Source organism: Gymnodraco acuticeps, unplaced genomic scaffold (assembly GCF_902827175.1).
Source record: "Gymnodraco acuticeps unplaced genomic scaffold, fGymAcu1.1, whole genome shotgun sequence".
Classification (NCBI taxonomy): domain Eukaryota; kingdom Metazoa; phylum Chordata; class Actinopteri; order Perciformes; family Bathydraconidae; genus Gymnodraco; species Gymnodraco acuticeps.
This window is the reverse complement of record NW_022990021.1, coordinates 1,466,331-1,491,272: the sequence shown is the minus strand read 5'-3', so window position 1 is coordinate 1,491,272 and position 24,942 is coordinate 1,466,331. Positions and strand designations below refer to the sequence as shown.

At 42.1% G+C, this 24,942-nt stretch overlaps 1 protein-coding gene across 14 annotated transcripts in view; it reads right to left on the bottom strand.

Moving 5' to 3' along the window:
- scrib (scribble planar cell polarity protein) overlaps window positions 1-24,942 on the bottom strand; it is a 71,471-nt gene that overhangs the window by 21,661 nt on the left and 24,868 nt on the right. For 13 of the 14 annotated variants that reach the window (XM_034214171.1, XM_034214178.1, XM_034214181.1 and 10 more), the window contains 25 exons: window positions 22,626-22,743; window positions 21,185-21,263; window positions 20,589-20,678; window positions 19,049-19,105; window positions 18,403-18,466; window positions 17,712-17,786; window positions 17,381-17,525; window positions 14,697-14,815; window positions 14,351-14,550; window positions 13,710-13,876; window positions 13,142-13,269; window positions 12,754-12,870; window positions 12,392-12,571; window positions 11,913-12,308; window positions 10,187-10,249; window positions 7,525-7,614; window positions 7,354-7,431; window positions 6,944-7,261; window positions 5,673-5,753; window positions 3,809-4,057; window positions 3,328-3,438; window positions 3,056-3,232; window positions 2,833-2,949; window positions 2,305-2,493; window positions 2,047-2,166 (listed from right to left, as the gene is read on the bottom strand). In XM_034214171.1, the coding sequence (XP_034070062.1) occupies window positions 2,047-2,166; window positions 2,305-2,493; window positions 2,833-2,949; window positions 3,056-3,232; window positions 3,328-3,438; window positions 3,809-4,057; window positions 5,673-5,753; window positions 6,944-7,261; window positions 7,354-7,431; window positions 7,525-7,614; window positions 10,187-10,249; window positions 11,913-12,308; window positions 12,392-12,571; window positions 12,754-12,870; window positions 13,142-13,269; window positions 13,710-13,876; window positions 14,351-14,550; window positions 14,697-14,815; window positions 17,381-17,525; window positions 17,712-17,786; window positions 18,403-18,466; window positions 19,049-19,105; window positions 20,589-20,678; window positions 21,185-21,263; window positions 22,626-22,743 (3,528 nt within the window). The remainder of the gene's footprint in view (window positions 1-2,046; window positions 2,167-2,304; window positions 2,494-2,832; window positions 2,950-3,055; window positions 3,233-3,327; window positions 3,439-3,808; window positions 4,058-5,672; window positions 5,754-6,943; window positions 7,262-7,353; window positions 7,432-7,524; window positions 7,615-10,186; window positions 10,250-11,912; window positions 12,309-12,391; window positions 12,572-12,753; window positions 12,871-13,141; window positions 13,270-13,709; window positions 13,877-14,350; window positions 14,551-14,696; window positions 14,816-17,380; window positions 17,526-17,711; window positions 17,787-18,402; window positions 18,467-19,048; window positions 19,106-20,588; window positions 20,679-21,184; window positions 21,264-22,625; window positions 22,744-24,942) is intronic. The other variant, XM_034214174.1, reaches the window with a different exon arrangement.

Sequence of the window (24,942 nt, the reverse complement as noted above, 5' to 3'; positions counted from 1 at the left end):
ATATCAAGGCAGCAAGAGGAGGATTTCAGAAGTTGTATAATGTCCTCTAGGTTTTTATCATTAATCTGATGGAATTGTGTCATGATGTCTGAATTGATGTTAAGTGGACACAGAGACAAAACATTTGCTGTTCCTGATGCAGAGGCACTGACTGCTTGTCTGATTTTCTGAATTTTGTCAGTGAAAAAGGAGGCAAAATCATTGCACGCCCTGGTGGATAGAAATTCAGAGGCTACTGACACTGGGGGGTTAGTTAGTCTGTCGACGGAAGCAAACAAGGCACGTGCGTTGTTTTTGGCAATGATATCAGAGAAGAAAGACTGTCGGGCAAATTTCAATACCAAATTATAAAGGCCAAGTCTCTCTTTATAGATTTCAAAGTGCACCTGGAGATTTGTTTTTCGCCACCTGCGTTCAGCTTTTCGACACTCTTTTTTCTGCTCTCACGGTCATGGCCTTTCTCCATGGAGATATTTTCTTCCCAGTCACTTTACCTTTACCCTAGTTGGAGCAATGGCATCTATAACATTTGTAATTTTTGAATTAAAATGATCTACTAGCTCATTTACTGAGATGTTAGCAGGGGCAAGTGTGGAAAAAAAATTCTGAGTAAACATTTCCCTAGTGTTTTCAGTTAAATATCGCTTTGTGGTTACCTCTTTTTGAACATTTTTGTGAACAGAAATAGAGCTCTCAAAGAAAACACAGGAATGGTCAGAGAGTGCAACATCAGTCACCACAACCTCAGAGATATTCAGACCCTTTAAGATAATTAAGTCCAGAGTGTGCCCCTTATTGTGCGTGGGCTCCGTCACATGCTGAGTCAGTCCATAGCTATCAAGAACACAAAACAGTTCTTTAGCCCCTCTGTCCTGGGGGTTGTCAACATGGATGTTAAAATCACCAACAATGACTAGACGGTCAAAGTCAATACACACAGAGAGCAGTTCAGTAAAGTCATCAAAAAAGCTTGCACAGTATTTGGGTCGTCTATAGATATTTAGGAACAGAGCTCGAGAGGAACATTTCAGCTGAAGGGCCACATATTCAAAAGAAGCAAAGTTCCCATAAGATGTCTTCCTGCATTGAAGGGAATCATTGTACAAAATAGCAACTCCACCCCCTCTCTTATGCATTCTTTCCTGACTCATAAAACTAAAGTTGGGAGGGGTTGATTCGATAAGAACAGCTGCACTGTTATTTTGTTCAATCCATGTTTCCGTTAAAAACATAAAATCGAGATTGTGCTCAGTGATAAAATCATTGATTAAAAATGTTTTTCCTGCCAAAGACCTGACATTTAATAAATCTAGTTTAAGTTTGTTGAACACACTATCAGTCAGGTTTTTTGTAACAAGCTGTGGCTGACATGGAATCACTTCTAAATTTGATAAACTCACACAAACTTTTGAGCGCTTCCTGTGTCGAAGATGATTCACCGCTCTTAATCTATTACCTATCAACACAGATATCGGCAAAGCTACAGGCAGGCAGGGCCCCGGCATGTCCTGGAAAAAGTTGAGTGCCATACGCCCTTGAGCCTGGACCCAGCATATATCAGTCAGTGTTTGCGTTTTTTACACACACATCCTTATCAGTTTAGCATACTCAGTCCAACTCAGCCTGGTTGTTGGCCTGCTAAGAACCTCGATTTTATGGGGCCAGAAAACTGTGAAATAGTATCCGCTAGCCGGTACTATGCCAAGTGGAAACGCAACCAAAAACGGGCAGTGCACGGCACGCTTAAATCGCGCTGTAGTGGAAATGCGCCATAAGAGTTGTTTTGCCTCTTAGCCTATAATGTACAATGTCTTGGAGCGCTAGCCAATTAAAGTGCGATTCTACATAATTATGTCACCATGTTATGGAAGAAAATAAAGGATTTCAATGGATGCGTTTCAGGCAGGGGGGAACTTTGGAATTTTAACCTTTGCAGACCATTTACATGCACAAAAACCTACATAACATACCCCAAAAGCATAATAGGGCACCTTTAAGATATATAATCAGTGATGATATATTATCAGTATATAATCTGTACAGTACCTTCTGCATGATCTCCATCTCCTCCGGGCTCAGGTCTCGGTCTATAGATGAGATGCTCTCCATGCTGTTCTTACGGACGATGCCGGTGGCAAATGGGTTGGCAATGATGCCGGGAGACGCCTGGATATAGACACAAACAAGATGGTTGTTTAAAGTTTCTTTCCAAAATTAAAACAGATTGGGTAAATTTAGGAAAAAGTACGACCATTGATCATATGATCAACATTGCTGGCAATTTGTCTGCTCATGGTGTCTCACCTCCACGCCCGTCATTTTTTGTGGGTCGAATCCGTCACACATCAGCATGACCAGAGAGTCTCCTACAGCCCGGAGCACTCGCACCGCCTCTGTGTGCGTCATCCCCAGCAGGCTGTGGTTGTTCACCTCCAGGATACGCATCCCAACCTTCAGTCTGCTGTCTCTTGCTGCAGCACCGCTCGAACTCACCTGTTTAATATCAACCAAAGGAGAAGTTAGTCAAAAATACATTTGTAATTTAATGTTATCTCAAACACAACTCTAAAAACGTCGTCCTTAATAATAACGTTGTCATAAAAGCTAATACCACTTTTAAATGAGTGCCAATTCTCCCAGCATTGATTGAGCGCAACTTATTGGGATTTTACTTTTAATAAAATGGACTATTTTGAAAAATCTGTTGCTATCCACCCAATATGGCTTGTGCAGCTAATGCTTAAAACAAAACACTCTTTGGGATTCCTTCAGAAATGGTAAAGAAAAAGTATTTTATAATATTATATTAATATAATAATGTTGTTTACATACCTTAGAGATGAAGATGCCTTCATCTGTAGGGTCAAAGGGGTTTCCTGCGTGACCCTTGGCCCCTCCACGAATACTGATGCCGAGCTTCTCCCCTGGCTGCTTATTGATTACAATTTCCTGCAATGATACAGACACAGCTCATCAGGCAAGGTGGTGCAAGCATTTTCCAATATTATTAAGTCTATATTAGTACATGTATATTCAGTTGTTTCGGCGGACTCACCTGCATCCCAGGCGGGGAAGGGTCCCTCCGCACCAGCATACGGATCTCCTGCTTATTGGCCAGCAGCGCTCGCACAGCTTCCTGGTGTGTGGCGTGACGCAGATCGATGGCGTTCACTTCCAAAATTCGGTCCCCGACACGCAGTCCACTTTCACACGCTAGGCCGTTAGGAATCACCTGATAGGATAGATGGAAGGTGAGACACAACATGTATTGAAGGAGATGCAAACAACTTGGAAAAACAACAACTCGCAACTCTTTCAAAGTCCTACCTTTGAGATGAACACCCCGGGTTCATTGATGCCAAACGGGTGACTGGCATGATCACTGCCTCCCACAATGCTCAGGCCTAGTGGCCCGCCTGACTTTAACAGGATCACTTCCTGTTAGGGTGAGAGGTAAAAGACTTGTTTTAGCAAGGCTTTTGAGACTATTAAAGAAATCAAGACCAGGTGACAATCATTTCTACATCTAATACAAACAAACCAATCTACTGCCGGAGCTGCAACAACAACAACAACAACATATTGGCATTATTGACAACTGGAAAAGCTACACTCTATAAAAGCAAACCATTATTCATTATTAGCCTTCATACCATGCACCATCTTCTCTGGAACTGGACCGCATTGAGGATATTGCAGGGGCCAGATAAACAAACTTTAATGCTGAATGCCTGCAGGAGCTTTCTACAGCTTAGCTTTCTACATTAAAATATATTAAACACACTGAAGTCGCCCCTAGAGGTCTCACCTCGATGGGATACTCGTCCTCCATGCGGCTCAGGTTGTTCCCATGCATGGTGAGGCCGTCCTCCTCCTGGTCCGGTGAGTCTGAGGGTTCTGGGGGTGGAGGGGAGTGGGCTCGTGCCCGGGATTGACCTGGAGAGCCCCCTGGTGCATTCAGGTCTCGCTCCACCACAAGGGCAATGGTGGGGGAGGTGCCGGTAAGGAGTGCTACTGCCTGGTCATGCCTGGCCTCTGTCATGTCTACACCATTGATCTGCATCGACAGTAAAACCAACCAGGAGGGTGTCAGCCCACCAGGACGCTCCCAATTTTAACAGGCCACAGGGGCCATTGGACGATGAACATTAAGAAAGAAAGACATGCTGAAAATGGCATGCAGCCATCAGTCTTCTCTCATCTCTATCAAAGTGTTTATTCAACATCTAAAAAATTATGATCTGTTAATTGCAGTTTGTGAGTGCACCAAAGTGAGTACTGTTAATAGAAAAAGAAGCCAACACCTGTACAGAGCAACAGGAAGAGGCAGAGAAAAGGAGTGAGAGGGGGGAACAGCGGGCTGCTGCTGGCAATTTAAGCTGGCAGAGCTTCCCTGATACAGAAATGCTACTAGCTAAAAAAGCTATTTTCTCCCCAAAAAGTCATAGAAATGTAATATAATCAGTTAAAATTATTTTCCATCCCTTTTTTGCTTTTCTTACTTAAAACACAAGTCGAAATGTTTCCAAAAAGTTTGATCTTAAGTCAACAAAAACAAGAAAGGATATCCGTAGTATAATTAAATGACTAGTTTTGGTTTTAGATTAGGGGGAAGGTTTTAGGCATGCAAATCTTAAAACTATGCTTTGGTCCAAAGTGACACGCAGAGGTCAGCACTGACCCAACAGTACCAGCTCTTACCATCGGCTGATATGCTGCTGCATACAGGCTCCGCCAACTCCAACCCAACACCATACCCACCACCAAGCAGGCAAGGATGTGCACATTATACATTAGTGAGCATGCAGATGTGAGAAAGAGAGAAAAGAGGAAGCCTACAAATAGATTGAAATATAAAGAGCTGAGAAACTGCCAGAGGGAAGAAGAGAGTTAACCCGGGAAGAGAGCAAAGGGGATAATTCAGGAAGCTTTTCTGAGATTCTCGGAGCAGAATGTGCATTAAAGAAACAGTAATGAGCAGGAGCAGTCTAACATTTACCACACTTGGAAAAGGAACCGCTAAACTAAATCTTCTTAGTAGTAATGTGGGTACGAAAACATGCAATACGAAAGTTACCATTATGCTGGCAGAAAAAGCCAAGATTGGAGTGTGATCAGCAGAGGAAACAGTAGAGCATTGAGAGGTCATGCGGTAAGCCCTTAGTAGTGACAATTCTGCATCACTTCAACCAAAAGAGATCCATTATTTCTATCTAAAGAGAGACCTGGGTCAGAATTAGTAGAATGAGAGTTAATTCTGTGCATGTGGTAATTAAAGTAAGTCTGACTATCGTTAATATGGCAAGACATAGCTTGAGGGATGAGAGCATTGTTGCGGGCACATTCAAAATGTAAATGATAAAACACCTCGCATTGATGACATACATGATTTGTTTCTTTGACATTGTGCAAGATTGGATAAAAACTGCAAAACTGAGAAAAATGACCGAGATCTAGATCAACAAAGAGAACATCATCAGCCAATGCTCTTGATTAACATTAATCTTGTTAATTTATTAAAATACTATGTATTTAATTTCAAGCTATTCTTAAATCCCAACTGGAGACAAAGAAATAAAACTATTCCCTTTCTCACATCTGAAAACATTGTAGCGCTAGTGCTAATTTGATAACGCCCAGAGGGAGGTGTGGGGGCGATGAGTAGTACTCACGGAGATCACTCTGTCGCCGACACGCAGTGTGCTGTCTCTGTTTGCTGCTCCCCCTTCTGCGATCCGAGAGATGTAGATTGCCTGAAACATTGACAAATGTTAACATGTTTATGTACATTTGCTTATACATTACTCAAATGGATGTGCCATTTCTGCAAACGGTTTTTTCAAGAGACATTGTGAATCTTCTGCATCTTTTTCCTAATTATAAAAAAAACAGGCATGTGTGTCAGGGACAGGCTGGTGGTAAGGGGGTCTGGTGCAACAGGCTGCAATGCTGCGATGACTCAGTGTGCTAACTGTGAGCTGTCTGAGTTACCGGTTAGTCACTGTGTGGTATCACGATTGATCTGAGGCCAACATAGACCTTTCTATACAAAGTGTGCCAGTGATAATTGATAAAGGGATTCTAAGATAGTAGCAGGCCACAATGGCACAAATCAAACCCATATATACATGACAACTGATTAACAGCAGCCTCTGATCACTAAGACACAACAGGACTCTACAGTACAGGCAGCACAAATCACGACCTCCGTGACATATTGGCCGCTTTCTCAGGCAAAGTTGTTTAGCAAATAAAAACATAGCTGAATCAAAACAGAATATACAAACACATGCAGGAGCAAAGTCTACAGCACCTCCTCCTCAGATTAACAGCCAACAACAAAGTCACTGCATCCATTTCAAAAAGCTTTTGAAAGTGAGGCAAGACTTACAGACCTGCCTAAACGTTTATGAGTCTTTTCCTCTTTCCGGGCTCGCTGAGCTGCATGAGTAGCAATGCCGTTCTGCTCTGGCCCAAATATACACCTCGGCCCGTCCAGTTAGAGTGGACTATCAGGTGTCAGGGCGGGCTATTCATATCTCCGTCTCCCTGGTGATGTCTGTAAACGGTGCAGCTAGAATAGACAGATCCCTGAGACTGTTACTGTAAACACTTAGTGACCTTACTTCCCAGAGTATTATTAGCGTTTGTATGGCAGATTAGTTTTAGATCATTTCTGTATCATTTTTGCCAGAGTGCCTTTTCAATGTATGTTAAAGGGTTGGGATGATTCATTAAGGGCTGCAACTAACCTTTATGTACATAACCAAATAATCTATCACACATCATGCATGACAAATAAATCATCAAGTTTGACAAATTGGAACCTGCAAATATTTTAGGATATAAAAATATAATTTTAGAAGATGTTCTACACATTCTTTATAAAACGTTACGTCTAGGTTTAGTTAGAGTGTGGTTGGGGTGTGTTGGCATGTCTCACTGTGTCTGCTGTGCGGTAGGGGGTGGAGCCTTTGCCCCCTGCGATGCTGAAGCCCAGCCCCTTGTCGTTTCGCAGCAGGCAGGTGGAGAGCCGCTCCTGTGGCCCCTTGGGAGCCGTCTCTATGTTGAAGGCGATGCCACTGCTCCGTCTCTCGCGGGGGAAATAGTCGTCTTCCGGCCTCAGTGGCGTGGTGGTGATGGCGTTCTCCGGCTCCACCATATGCTCCCGCAGCACCGACATGGAAACTGAAGCACCAGAGCTCCGAAGAGCTTCAACCGCCGTGTGATGTTCTGCTTCGTGGAGGTCCACTCCATTCACCTGCGACGAGCAGAGGGAGTGACTGACTGGTAATGCTGTTCAATGAAAAAGGGTACCATAAAATAGAGGAAGGTTAACAGAACGGTTTTTACCTCTAGGAGTTTGTCTCCCACTTTTACCCCTGCTCTTGCGGCGGGGCCATCTTCAGATACTCTGGAGATGAAAATTCCCTAAAAACACAAACAGAAGATAATTTATTTGTATAATCTATGGCTTCTTTTCTTTTTTTTTTTATCTACTCAGACTCCAGACACACATCTTACCTCATCATCTCCCTTGTAAGGTGTAGATCCTTTCCCTCCAGCAATGCTGATACCCAGGCCGCCAGTCTGTCGCATGATGATCAGCGAGTGCTGCAAGTTGAGGAGGGGGGAGTCAGCACAACTACTAATGAAACCCTCTGAACACCACTCAGCTCAGGACGGATTGAGAGGGAGGAGGGCCCACCATTTTGTTATTTTACAAACAACAACAAAAAAGAGTTGATCTTAAACTGTGATATAAATGATGGGAGACCTCCCTCTTTCTGCCAGAGGGTGGTTTCAGTGTAATCACAGCAGCATCCTCTCACTCATGCTCATAGATGGATGGAGAGACACTTTGACTTGTCTTGAGCCTAAAGTCAGTTTTAAGTGGAAGTTGGACTTTTGTGCCTTTTAATTTAGCTTTAAATGACCTTTTTAGTTAGTATGCTTGCCTTTGTATGTGTACTTAAAACAGCATGGTCAAAAATAATTAGTTTTCAACCATTATCCACTTAACTGACAGTTGACTTCAGACATAAAGCGAACACACTTGTCTAAAGACCTCTTCAATTTAACTCACAGAGGCTTTAGCCTTACTAAAAGCATACAATGTGTCTTGTGTATGTACGGGAGGGGGGCCTTTAAACACCAGGTAAGGCGTAACACTGTGTATATACTGTGTACTTGCAAGCCATGCAAAAAGGGGAGGAATTGCAAACAAATGAGGGACAGGTGGAAGGAAAAAGTAGAAATAAAAGGTGGAAGGAGTATGTGGTGTCCTGGCTGTGAAGACGGTTTTACATTGTAGTGTGGGTACCCGTGCATTTTTTGTAATGAGATGACAAACATTTCTTAAGCAAACAAATCAGACATAAATACAATAGTCTAACAAATACTGGCAGAGACAATTTTCATAAAATACTAAATACCACTTTAAGTTTCAGTTTTCTTCTCCATCAACGAGTATTCATATAAAACACTATAAACAAAATCATGCTAAAAAAAGAAACATATTGTGTAAAAAGATTACCAATGAAGTTTTGAATTTTTCTACAATTGAAAACTTTAATTGAACCCCAAAATCATTTTCATATACTCTCTTTTCTGAAGTGTTTTTTTATCCATCTCGATTGTTTTGGTGTGATGTTTTTGTGTGTGCTTTAAACGCCTTACTTGTAAGCTAATACAGCTGACATCAGAAACACTAGGCAAGGCAACACACACCAAAACAAATAAATAGTAGTAGCAAGTGATAGAAAAACATTGTTTGATTTTGGGGTTAACTGTCCCTTTAAGTCATGACAGCATAACATCTATACAGGTTAACAATTTGAAAATTCGACTGCTGGGGAAGTGATCGTCATCCCTCTTCATCAGTCTTGAGATCCTCTTCTGGTCGTTGATGAGTAACCTACTTTGTACCAAACAGAAGCACCTGGAGGAAGCTGGTGAAGCAGCCCATTCATTCCAGGGCAACACAGCGTGGACAGGGGAGGAAAGGGTGCAAAGCAGCAGGAGCAGGAGAAAGGTGGAGGAGCAGAGATGTAGCGTGGCAGAACCTGGTGCTGGACTCAGATTCATTCTTCTGTGTCAACTGTCAAAGTTTGAGCTATTTTGAGTATTCCCAGCACTTAAGGAAAAGTTGATAAATGACAAATGCCTAAAATGTAGAAACATGAATGTAGAACTTGAGGAAGACGTCACAGCTGTGGGCATCCAGGGGATTCATAATGATTGGGAAAACAGGGGTTCCAACACGTCGACTTTGTCAAAGGTGGTTGATTCTACATGATATGCAATGAAGTGGATATTACCAACAGTCATGTCATCACATATTCTGCTGATACTCAAGAGTTCTCTACTTGATATTTACTTAGCATTGTTTATTCTGTTAATGTCCTTGCAAAGCCCAAAGATTAAACACGATCATTCTGTTTAACTAACAGCCTTTCCCGGAGGCCCCAGTATGCAGGGCTTTAAGGTTAACCCTTTCCTGTACGAACTTAAGACAAATAACTACTAGCTTTAATAAAATGTTACTGTTAGTACCCATTTAACTTTAGTATGTATTGACATTTTGTCCTGTGACTCCTAAAAGGATACACCACACTTCCTACAGATGCACACAAATATAAAAAGGTGATTATATTCATTTTAAAATAACACCTCTTCTGGCCTTTCATGGTAGATCTCACGTTAAGTCATTTGGTCTTCAGAGATGCAACTAAAGGTCTGAGGCTTCACTCAAACTTTTTAAATACAGAAGCATATTTTACAATAGTCACATAATGAGTCCTAATTGAAAGAGATACAGTTGGTCATTACTATAAATAAAAGAAGTGCATGCTAAAATAGTATTAACTGAAGCTGATTGGATACATAGATAGAACTGAACAATGTGTTAATGTCTGGAAATATAGTGTAATCTCCCAGAATGCACTGAAACACAGCATTGTGAATCCTCATTGCAAGGTTACTGTCATGGCTACTAGTCTCCTGCATCCAGGTTCTGCCACACATCTCATGAATGAGTTGTGGTTAGAGGGTCCCTAGTGATTGGCTTGGGTTAACCCTGTGGATTCTGTGGGGACTTTCTCCACCTCGGGATACAGGTGGGTGCATGAGTGGGTGAGTGGGGGACACAGAGAAACAGAGTGGACGGGAAAGAGTATGTACAGACCTCTTCCTCCTCAATTCGAGCAGGTTCAATCAGCAGATTATTGACTTGATCAAATTTCACCCCCTGTTAGGACAGGAACCAGCGAGAGGCATGCGGATTAGTCAGGCCAAAATAAAAATATGCTCACACACACATACTAAAAAAATTAAATTAAAATCCCTTTCTCACACTCTCCATAAACTTCACCAAACACACCCAACACTCCACTGTCTGCTTGCAGGTTGTAGAACCTTCAATCCACTGGGATGGACCCCCTTAGAGCAGAAGCAATGTCACATTCACCCCCCAGCCACCAGAAGCAAATACAGGCAGAGATGGAAAGACAAGACCAAGGAGCTGAGCTACAGGGCAGAGAGAGCGGACAGGAGAAAGCAAAAGCTCCCATACCAGAATAAGCTCAGCCTCCACACCACAGAAAGCAAATTCCTCCAGGGGCAAGCTTTGATTTAGACAAAAAGCCTACTTTGTACAAACAAAAGCTTACAGTTACAGTACATTTACAAATAACCCAAGCTGACTTTACAAAAGTAATTCATAGAAAAATATATATTTGATTAAATGAATTTGATTCAGAAGAATGATGAAGAATCGTACTGTCTATAACAATTCAAACATCCCATAAATGATTATTACCATATTACACAAACAAGGATCGTTGGATCTCACATTCCAGCTCTGCCAATACATGTTCTGGTTGGTCTGAGGTCAGCCACACAAACAGACCCACGTCCACAAACACACACACAAAACAGATTTGGTAAGATGATGATGTTTTCACAGCGCTTAAAAGGATTTCTACAATCAGAATGATAAATCAAATTCTTTTTCATTAAGACCCAAAATAGTGTTGATCGATAAGGAGATTAAGTTAAGTTAAGTTCATTAAGTTTCACCGACGCAGACTTCATTCACACTTACAAACACACACACTGTTATAAGAGCAGAGTTTGAAATGTCATTATTGAATTAAAACAGGAGACGGCTGATAATTGACTGAGAAGTTCAGTTCTAGACTGGGCCAGTGTTGGGGAAGAAAAGCCTGCAGAGGCTTGTGTGGAAGGAATGTTATCATTACAATAAAAGTCTATCTGTTATCTTAATTCTGCAAAAACAAAGCTATTTCATGTGAAAGCACAGAGTGAATTTCTCAAATGTGTCCCTAAGTATGAGACTATACAATAATGTGTCGTTTTGGTTGTTTATGTGTCAAAAAAGTCCTAAATGATGTGAGGTATTGGAAGGCATTATCAGCAATGACCTCTGGGTGTTTGTAGGCGTTTGGTGAAGGACGGAAAGTATAGTTCGGAGACTGTTGCAGAGTTTGTGGTTAAACCACAAACTCCACTCCTGAGAAACACATTACCCTTGATTTACAGCATAGGGTAGTCGCTTCATTTACACAATGGCCCTGCATGCAATGCCACATCCTTAATAAATACTGGCAGCCCACTCCAAACTGAATGCAACTTGCAAGGTGGTGAGGGCACTCTATGCATACAGTATTAAGTGTGTGCATAGATGCAATGAGCAAGCAAAACATATATTCAATTTAAATACATGAATAGAAATGACTGCCTGTCCTGCACTATTCCTTATCCATAGACTAGATTTTTACATGTGTGCATAAATGTTTGTAGGGAAATAAAAAAATGTGCTATCATATTCTTCCCACCTATTCTCCATATGCCTGAAATACACCCTAAGAGTGGTGGGATCGCCCCTTTACCTTTACTAGACTGGAGTTGACCTGGAGCCGACTGTCTTCCAGCGCCTCCATCCTGGGAAGGTGCTGAGGGGTGCACATACCCTGATCTTCCTCTTCCTCCTCCTCCTCCTCCTCCTCCTCCTCCTCCTTCTCCTCTTCCTCTGCAGGCTTTGTGGGAGAGTTCATGCTCTCGGGGTTGAAGCCCTGCAGCAGGGCAGCCACAGTCTCAGGTTTGGGCAGCTTGGTGATCTTGAAGTGCTTCTTGTAGTGCGGCGTGTCCTTTCTGATCAGACGCTGCTTCTCTGCGGGAAACACAGGCCTCTCTTCCTCGTCACTCCTCCCTCCATCTTCCCTGTCCTCCTCGTCGTCGTCATCCAAACCCCGGATGATGGGCTCTTCTGCAAAGTGCACAGTGGGCTGGAGAAAAGAGAAGATTGAGATTGAATTTGAGATTGAAGATGACATGTAACTAAATGTTGTATCATTTTGTAAATATTCACCTCAATGTACTCCACTTCCATCTCGTCCAGCTCGTCATCATAATGAGGGGCGTGGCCATCTACAAGGTCCTCCCTCTGCGACGTCACATTCTGCCTCTCCTCATGCGAGGTGGCCGACAGCGTGCTATTGGACACCTGAGAGTCATGGCTCTGATTGGAGAGGTCACTGAGCCGTTTCTCCTAAATCAAAAAGTTTGATTCATCAGAATATTGTACAAAAGTCATGATGCCTTTTGTCTACTTCCTACAGCAGCAGGCAATTTGTCACAAAATAAGATTAGGGCAAGAAAATAACAAATCTCTAAATAATAACTGTCAGAATAGACACAATAATCAATATACGTATAGTATGTGGTATGTACCTGTGAATCAGGAGACTCTTCATCCCTGGATGTGTAAGCTTCATTCCTCCTCTCCTCAATCACCTTCTTCATCACCTTCAGCTCATTGGGGTGCGGTGTAGCTCTTCGCTGAAGACCCTGAAACAAAGTTGGTAACAACAACTTTAGTCAATCATAATGTTAAACAAGTCAAGGAAAATGTCAGATGACTTTGTGACAGTAAAAATATATTAATTTGGACTTTATGTCAGACTTGAAGCATTATAGTTTTCAATCAAGAACTCAATCAAATGCCAACAGAGATGTAGTATTAAGGCTGATAACTAGAAAGCCAAAACATGTAAATAATCTGAGCAAAATAGCATATATAGAAGATATAAAGTGACACTGTAGTGCTGTGTTTCCTCACTCTGCGCTCTGCAGCAGCCTCATCGTCCTCCTCCTGAGCCTTGGTCTCTTCCTGGAACTGAATGACTGACACTCTGTTCAGGTTGCTGTCCGTCCAGCTGTCGTCCACACTGTTCTGTAGCAAGTTCTCTGTGGAACAAAAAAAGTGTCAAATTGAGTTTCTAGCTGTAGATCAAAGAATCTCTTCCTGAATATGAGTCTCACAATCCATATGTGTTTTACAAGCTATTTCTGGTGAGCTTATTCAATCAAATCTATACACAATAACAAATAGCTTCAAATATAAGGCCGGGAATACAATTAGTCATTAAGGCCTTAGTACAAATGTAGTATTCAAAATAGGGATCAATTGAAGGGATATGATACAAAAGCATGCAAAAAATTATCATTAAATAAAAGTTATGATAAACAATTGATTTAAAACTTTGATGCCGTTTGATAAGCTACATAGAAGATTTGAGAAGCCCTTTAAATGACTGACAAAAGCTTTCTCTATTTGCTGTACGTCTAATAAAATACAACGACGATCCTATAAAAACGTCACATTGTGTTTACTGAGTGCTGCTCACCGAGGCTGGGGGAAGGCTGCTGAGGCAGTAGATAGCAGGTCAGCACCTTCTCTCCTGTCTGCTCATCATCCTCTGTCTGGAACTTGAGCATGGGCTGTGACTGGTTCTCTGCGAGCCACATGGCCTTCAGGTTGAGGTTTGTCAGGGCAAAAGGCAGGTTTTGTAATCTGGACAAAAGAAGAGGTAAGGGATGAGCCGGAAACTTTGAATTCTAGTAGGTTAAATGACATGGTCTTGGATATTTGAAGGGCCATCGCAAAACTCAAACCTTGGTATTTAGAGTTTATGCGACGTTATAATTAATGTGTGTATACCTCAATGCTCACAGAGTAAAATAATTGCAGGGATAACCTCCATAACTCTGCAGACACCTTGCTCCCTTTGGAAATGGGCCACAACTCTTTGACAATGATGCATTTGCTTGAAGTTTTCTAATAGATTATTTTTCCATAATTTAGCAGCAGAGCTTTTGAAAAACTTCCCTACAAGGTTATACTGATCACATTTAACAAGGGCACAACTGCAGGATGCTGGTAATGCTGAAAGTCCATTTTGGCAAAGGCATTCCAATGAAATCTTTGACCTTGGCATTTATAGCTTCCGTGAATCAGTTACAGTGCAGGGTGTTAAGAGAGGTTTACCTATTTCCGGCCACATCCAGCACATGCAGCTCAGTGGCATCTGCGAGCTCAGCGGGCAGTTTGCCCAGGCGATTGTCTCTGAGAGAGAGGACGTTGAGACAGGCACAGCCGCCCAGCTCTTTGGGCACGGTGCCCAAATGGTTGCGGTCTACATTCAGGTTGGTCAGCTTCTTCAGCTTGCCCAGCGAGCGAGGAAGTGACTTTGAGGGAGGGAGAAGAAATTCATTAATATTCAGTGAAAATGATAAATGAGGCTTAATAACTGTTAATTAGACTAAGGTATAAGGCATTTATACATCCCAACTGGGTCAGTGTGATGCTGTATGTGTGGTTTGTATCTCCTTACCTCTAAAAGGTTCTCTGTTAAGACGAGTTCTGTGAGATTTTCACACTCTCCTATTGAATCAGTCAGTTGGGTCAGTCTGTTTTGGTCCACTTTGAAGATAGACAGCTGTTTCAGGCATCCTGGACAAAAACACAATAGCAGTTAACAAACAAGATGGCATTTACACTGACATATTTTAAATGGATCCATGCGCCAAATGAAATTCAATTGAAAACAGAAAAACAGATAACAGGCTGTATAGGTTGAGTTCATTAGCATTATTCTTCCAGCAGAGGGCAGTGTTGTTATTTAAAAGAGCACAGTCTCCATGCACAGTTGGCCTGCTTCTGTTCAACCCTGAGCCTGTTTTTCAGGTCTCAGGCTCGAAAATGACATTCCCAGAACAAATGACCATATCTTCCCTTCTAAAAGGGTTAAATTAATAATCTTTGTTCTCAAAGTAATGATAAACCTGTGAGTTGGATGTAAAAAAAGTCAGAATCAATATAGATGTTTTTTATTTTAAAGAAAATTCAGATTGAACATAGTAAAAAACTGTAAATTATAGTGTCCATCCAAAAATTATTTTTTACTTATAGTGAAAACTACCCTTGGATGATGGGTTAGTAGACTAAAAGCTTTAGGAATCCAAAGTACAACATATAATAAGTACCCTGTATCAAGATTGATGCAAAACAAGTGAAATTTGACCTTTTTAGAGAGATTTAGCACAAAAAAAAACACTTCTGGGGTCATTTGGGTGGATTTTCCATATCTCTGGCCCCCCCTTGGTCGATTTTGACGAATGAAATCTCTTTATAACCGGAATCGAGGGAAAGTCCTAGACACACAAACACGTTACCAAATAAGGAGTGAAAGTGACGTGTGGCCAAAACCAGAAGCTGCATACACTCTGTTGGCTACCATTAGCAGTTAACTTTTTTTCTCCGATTTTTACATAAAAATGGAATTATGGATTATAAATAATTTTTTCAAAGCGACAGACACATTATTAACCGATTCAGCAGCGTTTTTTCTCGTTTTAATGCCATTGAACTCGTCTTTTGATCAGATTGACAGCTACGGTAAGACGATCTCCCGTAAAAGCTTCGTAAAGGTACGTGTTGTGATGTTTGTGTTTGCTTCCCCTGTCGCGAGTTCGAATCGCTCAGTGATGATACTATACCTATATAATCTGTGGAGTCTCAGCTTTAATCGGATATATTGTATGTGCAGTTACGATAAGTAATAAGGGTATCTTTATCTTGAGTTCTGTGCCAAAGTCAGTTTGCATTTTTTCGCTCAGGGGTCATTTAGACCAGGGGTTCTGCGGACCGGTACTGGGCCGCGGCGGTGTTACTGCCGGGCCGTGAAATAGCTGTGAGTTTATCATAATTTTTGCAGAATTATAAATATATAAAAATATTTTATCATAATATTTTTTTCAAAAAGTGTTTAATTTTCGCACCTATACCAGTCATATTATTTCATCCAGTAACCTAGTTAATCTTTCACCAGAAAACCGTTGAAAATGGCTTTTATGATGTTCCGAGGGATTCGGCGGCTCAGCCTGGTCTCAGCCTCTCGTGCACACGAGAAAGTTACCGGTGCGCCAAGTAGGAAGAGGAGCGCACAGGAGACAACCGTTTAATTGCATACCTTTATGTTTATGTGGGGAAATGGCAGTGCATACATTATTTGAGATATATTTCAAACTCGGACTTCATTTTAAGGATATGTCGGCCAGGGGTGTAGAGCTATTTGTTTAAGCACCGGATTGGCAAAACAGGAGAGTAAACCAGTCTGCCTTGATCTATATGAATTCATGTCCGGGACTCTCGTGGTATCTGCTGCCACAGCTGTTTTATAGAAGGAAAACCTCCTTCACTTCATGAAATGGCTGCAGCATCAGGAGGCAGCGGGACGTGTAACTCCGCCTCTGAGAAGTAAAGCACCAGCGTATTCTTTTTTAAACGTTGTTAATATGTTTTGGATGCATATTGTTCTAGTATTTGTTCAGGCTGTTACATAAAATTAGCCTCTGTTGCTACCTGCTGGTGGTAAATATTAAAATCAGTTAAAATTGACAACCGGTCCGCGATTATTTTTTTATGTATCTGCCGGTCCTTGGCACAATAAAGGTTGGGAACCCCTGATTTAGACGCTTCTTATGAGTGTTTTGTTTTGGTAAATATGGTTCACATCTTCAGTTAGTTGAGATTCTTCCCGTTAATCTGGTGCTACACATTAATAGTTTCATAAATGTTAAGAAGCCCTGAGACACAGTCTCGAAAAAAAAAACGTTGGGGGGCTCCAGGGCTTAACAGGAGGAATATTCAAACTACTACTGCCTAATTAGATAGCAAACATCAGAAATACATGGGGTTCTTTGATGTCAACTAATATTGACCTAATTTCTATCTTGCTGTTTGAGTAACAGTTAAAATATTATAATACAGTATTTGCACAGATGACACATTCATAGGGAGCAATGATAGAGATGGTAACTGGGATGGACCTCAACGCGACAACATCTACAAAGGCTTTCTTAATGTTAGCATAGTTATTCTACCGCATAACTATGCTAACATGTAAATCAGCAGTAATTTGTTACTCAAACTGGACTTCTGGGACTGGTACCATAAATAAAACACTTCCTCCACCAAGACAATACTTTTCTTTCCTCCCTCCATGTGTTTTCTCACCTATGCTGTCTGGGACGTCCTCCAGCAGGTTCTGTGTGAGCAGCAGGTCAGTGAGCGCCAGGAGGCCGTTCAGCTCTGAGGGAAGCTCCTCCAGACGATTCTCTGACACATCCAGACACACCAGTCTCCGGAGGTTCCCCAGCTCCTGCACAGACACACAATAAATACCACTTACCACGGACGCCCAACACAACCATTACCTTCACAGCAAAAACAAAGGGAAGAAATCTGGGGCGATAATTCTGCATATGCGGAATTTTGTTTTGTTTATAAAAGAAAGATAAAGGAGATTAATTATAGTTCCTACACATTTCTATGAAAGTGTACTTACTGGTGGTAATGAGGACAACTGGTTACGGTCCAGCCAGAGCTCCCTAAGGTTAGGGAGAGCACCGAGGGTGTCCGGCTAGGAGATGAGACATAGCAGAGAGGAGGAGGAGGAGGGAGAACATTGGGGCAGTTTATTATATTTGGTAATGTTTGAGGTGCAAAGGCAGGGGCTGCATGATTTAATAAACGCATCTGAAAACGGTTTCGCTGGTTAAAGCCACCGCAAACAGATATAATGTGCCCTAAATACACATATCATTTGTAGATACATTTCATGGTTGAAGTTCAATGTCAATTACAGTAAAACATTTAATTTCTTTACAGTCCTAGGATCAGTCTGCTAAATTCTTGAGTATTCTCAAATTGAAGTAGTGCAGTGGCTTATGGCAGGCAGCCTTTCATCATAGTTGTCGAGTGTTTGCTCAGCCTCCACCGTTGTCGGGTCATGCGTTTCCCAGGCTTAGAGCAGGGCTCATTATGAGGTATATGCATGCAGGGCCTCAGGTCTAGCAGACCGGCTCTGCTGCGTTTGGTGAAGTAATCATGTGGTTTGGATTTTAATTATTGTGGTGGGAGTCTGAGAGTGTGCTGCACTGGCAACATAAAATACATTTTTAGGCACAACTGCAGGTGCTGTTAGAGCACTGAGAAGTAGAACTAAGATAAAAAAGGAAGACGAGTTATCTACTTACCAAAACTTCCAGTTCATTGCTGCCCAGGTCCAGCTGTTCCAGTTTAACCAGGAAGGAGAGGGACCTGAATAGACACAAAATAGCATTAGGTCACACTAATATGAGGCCTGAAAGAACAAAGAGCAGAGCTTTGCTTACTATAACGACATAATAATAGATTTATTTTGTTAGCGCTTTTACAAGTGCTCAAAGTCGCTTTACAAAGATAGTGAAAAGAAAAGAACAACAAATAAATATACTTAAAGTCAAATATATATACATAGATATATATATATATATATATATACACACACATACATACATATAGACATACCACACATTCAAACGTAATGACATATGCAAAGAATGTGTTTAAACCTACGTAGCTACAGGTAACCTGTCGTTTCTGTCATGTTCTCACACACTACAATAGATGTTTTCTCAGGCTACTTGATATGTACAGTAGGGGAGTGAGGTTCTAACTAAAAAGTAAACAAGTAAAAGTAATAAAGGAGAATCAGTTTTGACAATTCTTAATGTATTTGAGGTTGTCTTGTTCTGTCAACCGGCACTTATTGTTCTTGATGGAGATGGTGGGAAATTAGATAAGATTTTAACCCTGCATGTGTACTCTACGGAAGGGGGAGATGAGGGAGATGACACTTACGTAGGCAGCGACTTCAGCTGGTTGTCCCTGAGCTCCAACGTCACCAGGTTGGCCAAGCTGTAAAAAGAGGAGTAGCAGTGAAAAGGAGGCAAGAGAAAGAGGGGTAGGGGTAGGAGATGGCAGGTGGTCGGAGGGGAGGGTGGGGGAGTGAGAGAGAGGGGAGAGGAGAGCCAGGTTGGTTAGTCAGATGGTAGGTCTGTTGGAGCGGGCTGTCTGGTATGGTGAGGGTCTCCTCCATCTGGCTGAGCACAGCAGTGGCCCAGAGCCCAGAGAAGGGCTGCCTCACAGCCCACTGGGCAACAGAAGTACACTCCTCAAAAAGCTGCTCAGTCTCTTGATGTCTCAAGGATCTAACTGAGCCCTCGGCCTGTCCACACAGACCAGTGTGATAGCTCGATTAGAGAGCTTTTACAATTTGGCAAAGATTGTAATCCTAAGCGTTCGTCAAGAAGAAGAATTCACAACTGAATATCGATATTGTAATATGAGACTAGATATACTTAAAATGTTTTATTGAGAACACTGTTTTTATTTATCTTTACCCGCTTAGTCATTCACATTAGTGATGATTATTTATCAGAATTCTCATTGTGTAAATATTTTGAGAAAGAATAAATATTCAACCATACAATATCTTCACGATTACCAAATCAATGGATTTGGTCAACGAACGATTTTTTTAGGGATCATAAATTAATGTCTTGCTTTATCCCTTTCAAATACCTTATCACTTACATTGGAAATACGTTTAAGAGGCCTTTATTAGTTACGTTTTGGGGGTGGAAATACAAAAGTAATATGATAAAAAAAAAGTTGATCATGGTGATTATAGTGTCCGTCCAAAAAGAAAACATTACTTATAGTGAAAACCACCCTTGAATGATGGGATGGTAGACTAAAAGCTTTAGGAATCCAAACTATAACATATAATAAGTACCCTGTATCAAGATTGATGCAAAACAAGTGACATTTGACCTTTTTAGAGAGATTTAGCACAAAAAAACACTGTTTTGAACCGTTAGAGCCAATAGAATCTTAGGGGAAGTTCCTAAATCCACCTACACGTTACCATTGAGGAATGAGAGTGATACGCACGCAGCTTGCCCAAACCGAAAGCTATGTTACGCTCTGAAAACTGAAAACTAGGTTATAGCCATAAATATGATGATGGATTATCAGTAATCATTTCAAAGTGACACAGAGACATTGGATTAACCTTCAGCAGCGTTTTATCGTTTTAATGCCATTGAACACAACTTTTGATCAGAAAAACAGCAACGGTGGTACAGCTACGTGGTGTGTTGTCTGGTTTCGCCTTTGCTGCCCTGAGGCTTGGCGTTAGAGTTGTGTTTCGTTTAGCTAAAAATGGTTCATATCGTCAGTTAGCAGAGTTTCTTCCCGTTAAGTGGGTATGACACATTCCTAGTTTGTTAAATGTTAAGAAGCCCTCAGATGTTGTTTCTTGCAGATGTTGCGTTTTTGCCCTGGCCCGGGGGGGCGTGGGGCTCAACAGGTTAAACAATGTGAGTTGGGTACATACTTTCCAATGTCGTTGGGCAATGTCTGCAATGACACGTCGTTGAGTGCCAAGTGAGCCAGCGTTCGCAGTTGAGTGAAACCATCCGGCAATCTAAAGCAGAAAGACGGGGGGGGGGGGGTTTAGAGTTTTGTTGTACAGCACATGGGATCACTTGACTCACAGACATAACTATTAACCCTATACATATTCCCATCTGTTAAAGTATTCAGTATCAACGCTTTATCCAGTCATTTCTATAGGAGGAAGTTAAAAGGTGAAATACCAAGACATCACTGATGAAGGATGTGGAACGACATGCAATCAGAGAGCAATGCAACAGTGAACAAATATCATAGGGATATTCAGGTCACATTTACGTGACAGCAAGCACTGTCATGCAACACAACTGAATGATTTACAGTTTCAAATCAGCCAACTGTACATCAAACACGCAATATGATTCACTGCGCATTGAAAATAGAAAAGAGCAATTAGAGCACATAAATGACACGTAACCATGCTTTGTTTGATTATTCAAAGCTTATGTTCCCCTTGTTGCATCTGGGTAAACATCAGATTTGCTAGCAGGAGTTATGGATGGAGAGACTGGCTGTTACCTGGTGAGGGGGTTTCCGCTGAAGTCGGCGATCTCCAAGGCCCTGCAAAACTTAATGCTCTCGGGGATCTCAGGAATGTCTGCAGGAGAAAAGAGGGGTGTGTGTGGGGGGGGGAGACAGGCATCAGTACCATGGACACACTGATTGAGTGTGGGGGGGAGCATATTCTATAGATTGAATCATTTGAACTTTCTTGTAATCACAACCAGATGGCCACCAGCGGGGAAGTGAGAGAATGGGAGAGAATTGAGACAGAAAGAGGTGCAAATTGACTACGAAGGACACCAGTATTTGCATTTTCCTACCATCAGGTAACAATTGGACAGTAATCGCACATTGATTTGATCCAAGTCGTAATTAAGATAATTGGACTCCTGTCTCTGTAACTGCGTTTCAGCTTTTACTTCAGTGCTCTTGTCTTCATAGAGTGGTGTTCTCATGCGTGGTAAAGTGCAGGATTAAAATAATAAAAAAAGGGAGGGGGGGGCGCCTATTTATACGTGCTGGATGATGTTAAGGCTTCTATTATAGTGCTGTTTCTCAGTTTTGCCTCTGTTCTGTCCCACCTCATTTGCAAACCAAGACAAATATTGCTTCAAAGGGAAAGCAGTCTGCTGTCCTTCAGCTGAAAGGCACCATGATTCTCAAACATATAGCTTGTATCATAAAAGCAATAATCTTCTAACTCACTAGATAAGAGCTTAAATGAGTGCTTCCCAAACACTGTGCCTCGACTGACGGCACTTTACCCCCTTATAAAGATCTAGACTGTGCCAAGACAGACTAGGGTTGGCACTAAAAGATATCTAACCGATGGAACTCGGTAAAGACTTTTATCACTGGATATTGCAGGTGCAAGTTGAGAAATCCCTGCTGAGTGAAGCAGCCTCATCTGGCTCAGCGTGGTCCTGCGGCAGGAGCCAGCAGACAGATGGGAAAGGCTCTCACAGGCCACTGCACACCACAGATGATGCAGTGTGTTGCACAGCAGATGGCTCTCACCTACCATACAGGCCCTTCCTGCCTCGGAGTATCTGGGTGTTTGGGTGCAGCATGCAAGGACACCGAGAGGGCAAGATGTGTATGTCTGAGAGTGTGTGTGTTTGTGTGTGGTTACAGTTGAGAAATTAAATAGCTGCCAAAAGTTAAATGAGTTTCACCTCATGTCTCAGGGAAAATGAATGCTGATTTTTTTGGTTTGCATACGTTATAGGAATATTTCAGGGGCATAGACATTCATGTATGAGTATGTCGGTTGTGTCCTGGGGTTAACTGAATAATCTGGCAGCTGATATGTATCGAATGGCTGCTGCAAGTGTGTTGATTCCCTAGCTAGCTCGAGTCATTTTTACAATCTCTAAAGTAATTGCGTGATAATGGGTGGTCTAACAAGCAGAGATTGTAGAGAAACACACAGTGAACTTGTGAATGTTTTGTGTACCATTTCTGGAAATGTCAAGCTCCACCAGCTGCATGAAGTTGGCCACCTCGGGGGGGAGTCTCTGGATCTCATTGTCACTGAGGCCGAGCTTCCGTAGGTTAAGTAGTCTGAAGAAAGGCTGGGGAGACATAATGACATGTCAATCAAAACAGAACTTTAAAAGAAAATGTCATTCAATCCCACCATGATGTTTTCTTTTTAAAACTGTAACTGCAGAGTTTAAAATGATATGTTAAGATAACTGACTGTTATTAGTGTTTTCAATGTCGCTTACATTTCTGTCTGCCTTAACCAAACCTGAACACAAAGCATTCTGTACATTCAAATGAGGGCCATTTCCGGGACTGGTTTTTAAAAAAAAACATTCCATCGTCATATTCCCAAAACCTCCTCCTCACCATAGCAACACCAACCAAACAAAGTGGCTTTGGATGGGAGAGCTGAGAAGAGTGCTGCTGCTGTAGCCGTGCCAAGTGCTTTCACAAGAGGCTGCTTGTTGGACGGGACAGCGTTCAGAAGCATTCCTCCGCCAGCCGCGCTGTGTGTGTCTGCTTGTGTGTGTGTATGTGTGTGTCTGTGTATCATCTGCCGTTAAGATGGACAGACAAGACAGGCTGGCGAGGAACAGCAGGAGTCACTATGCAGTGATTAGCCCCTCAATCAGTCCGTGGTTCCGCAGCCCACAGAGGACCCACTGTCTGCCCGTCCACTCCTCAGACACTCAGGCTCTTGAGAAACCTGCTGACTTGCACTTTCTGGAGTAGGAATTTGTATAAACTCATTATTCAGGGATGCTTTCTGACATAGGGGGCAAAGATGTCTGCGAGCTTGGAGCCTAAACATTCATTCCAATTAAACCTGGTTAAACAACGATTGTGTGTCAACGCCACAGATAAATATCTTACCTACTCCTTGGTGACTGAGATTTTAATTTTGAAAATCTTGCACTGCTGCTTTACTGTTTCCAAACTATTTTATAAATATGTGTGAAGTCAGAAAGCACAGAACATTTGACAGAAGTGTGAAAACACGCATACAGTACACACAGTCCCCTCAATACAACATGCTGGGAGACAGCTCTTCAATCATGCTGTCAAAGAGAAGAATGCTCCAGCTCAGCTCCTCTCTGTTCCTCTGTGACAGACAGTTCCTGCTCTTAACTAGTCATGTGTATTGTGTTTGGATCGGGAGTGTTGTAGTTACATCATCATGGTTATTTTTTCCCCCAGCATCTGTTTGAGGTTTGCTGGAAGTGCAAGATGGAACTTGTCAGTCAGGACTTTCCCAAAATGCCCAAAATGTCCCAGCTGGTAGTTCGTACTAGCTTCCCCACCTGACAAACATAAAGCAAGGGACAGTGGTAGAGAGAGACAGGGGGTGTTTGCTCACTGAGGAGCAGGTGACAGGTATCAGATGACAGGAACAGGAAACAGGAGCCGGGGACAACCATGTGACCGGGGCCGAGCCCAGATGTGAACGGCCCCCAGGAGGGGAGGCGATACAGGCATAACAGGTGACGCTCCAAGACTGTAAGCCTCTCGGGAAAGTGTGTGTAAAAAAACACACGAAACAACTCAGATAGAAGAACACACCTTATGTTAACTTCCCATGGTGAGGCAGTACTCTAGTAACAAAGCATGACCAATTCTTAAAATCCAGCTTAACCAATAACTTGATCTTTGCATCAGTGAATTCATGTCCTCTCTCGATAGCTTCCATAGCTCTAACAGTAGTGACGGGAACGCTAATACAACCAAGCTTGAAAACAAGTAATTATGAACACTCACATAGATGGCCATTCACTACCGAGTGGCCGCTCCTCACACACGATGCTGTAAACAAACTGTACATGTAATACATCTGTTCTTTGTACTTTAAGAAAAGTCAATAACTACTAATGAAATCATTGTAAAGTGGATTTGATGTTCCTGCCGCTTCCCACTGACTGATGGACGTTCAAATGAAACAATGGCGACCCAGCAGTGTTATACGGGTCAACGGGTCAGTTGGAATAACAAGCGGGAGCGTTGGGATTTAGTGTACCGCCACCGTCTTTTCATTGTATTAGTGAGCAACAACAGTCTGCTCATTGGCTCAGGCAGTTTTTACAGGACTGTGTGTGTGTGTGTGTGTGTGTGTGTGTAACCATTTATAGAGTGAGGCGGCACGTTGGTTAGAAGCGGTGTGCTACGTTTCCTTTACAACTTTGTAACTGGGATGGTTTCATTAGGGCCTTGTGAGAGTTGTTTGGAAGGGAGTGAAACTGTGAACAGGAGGATGTAGTAGTGTGGAACAGAAAGGAGTGAGAGGGGAAGTA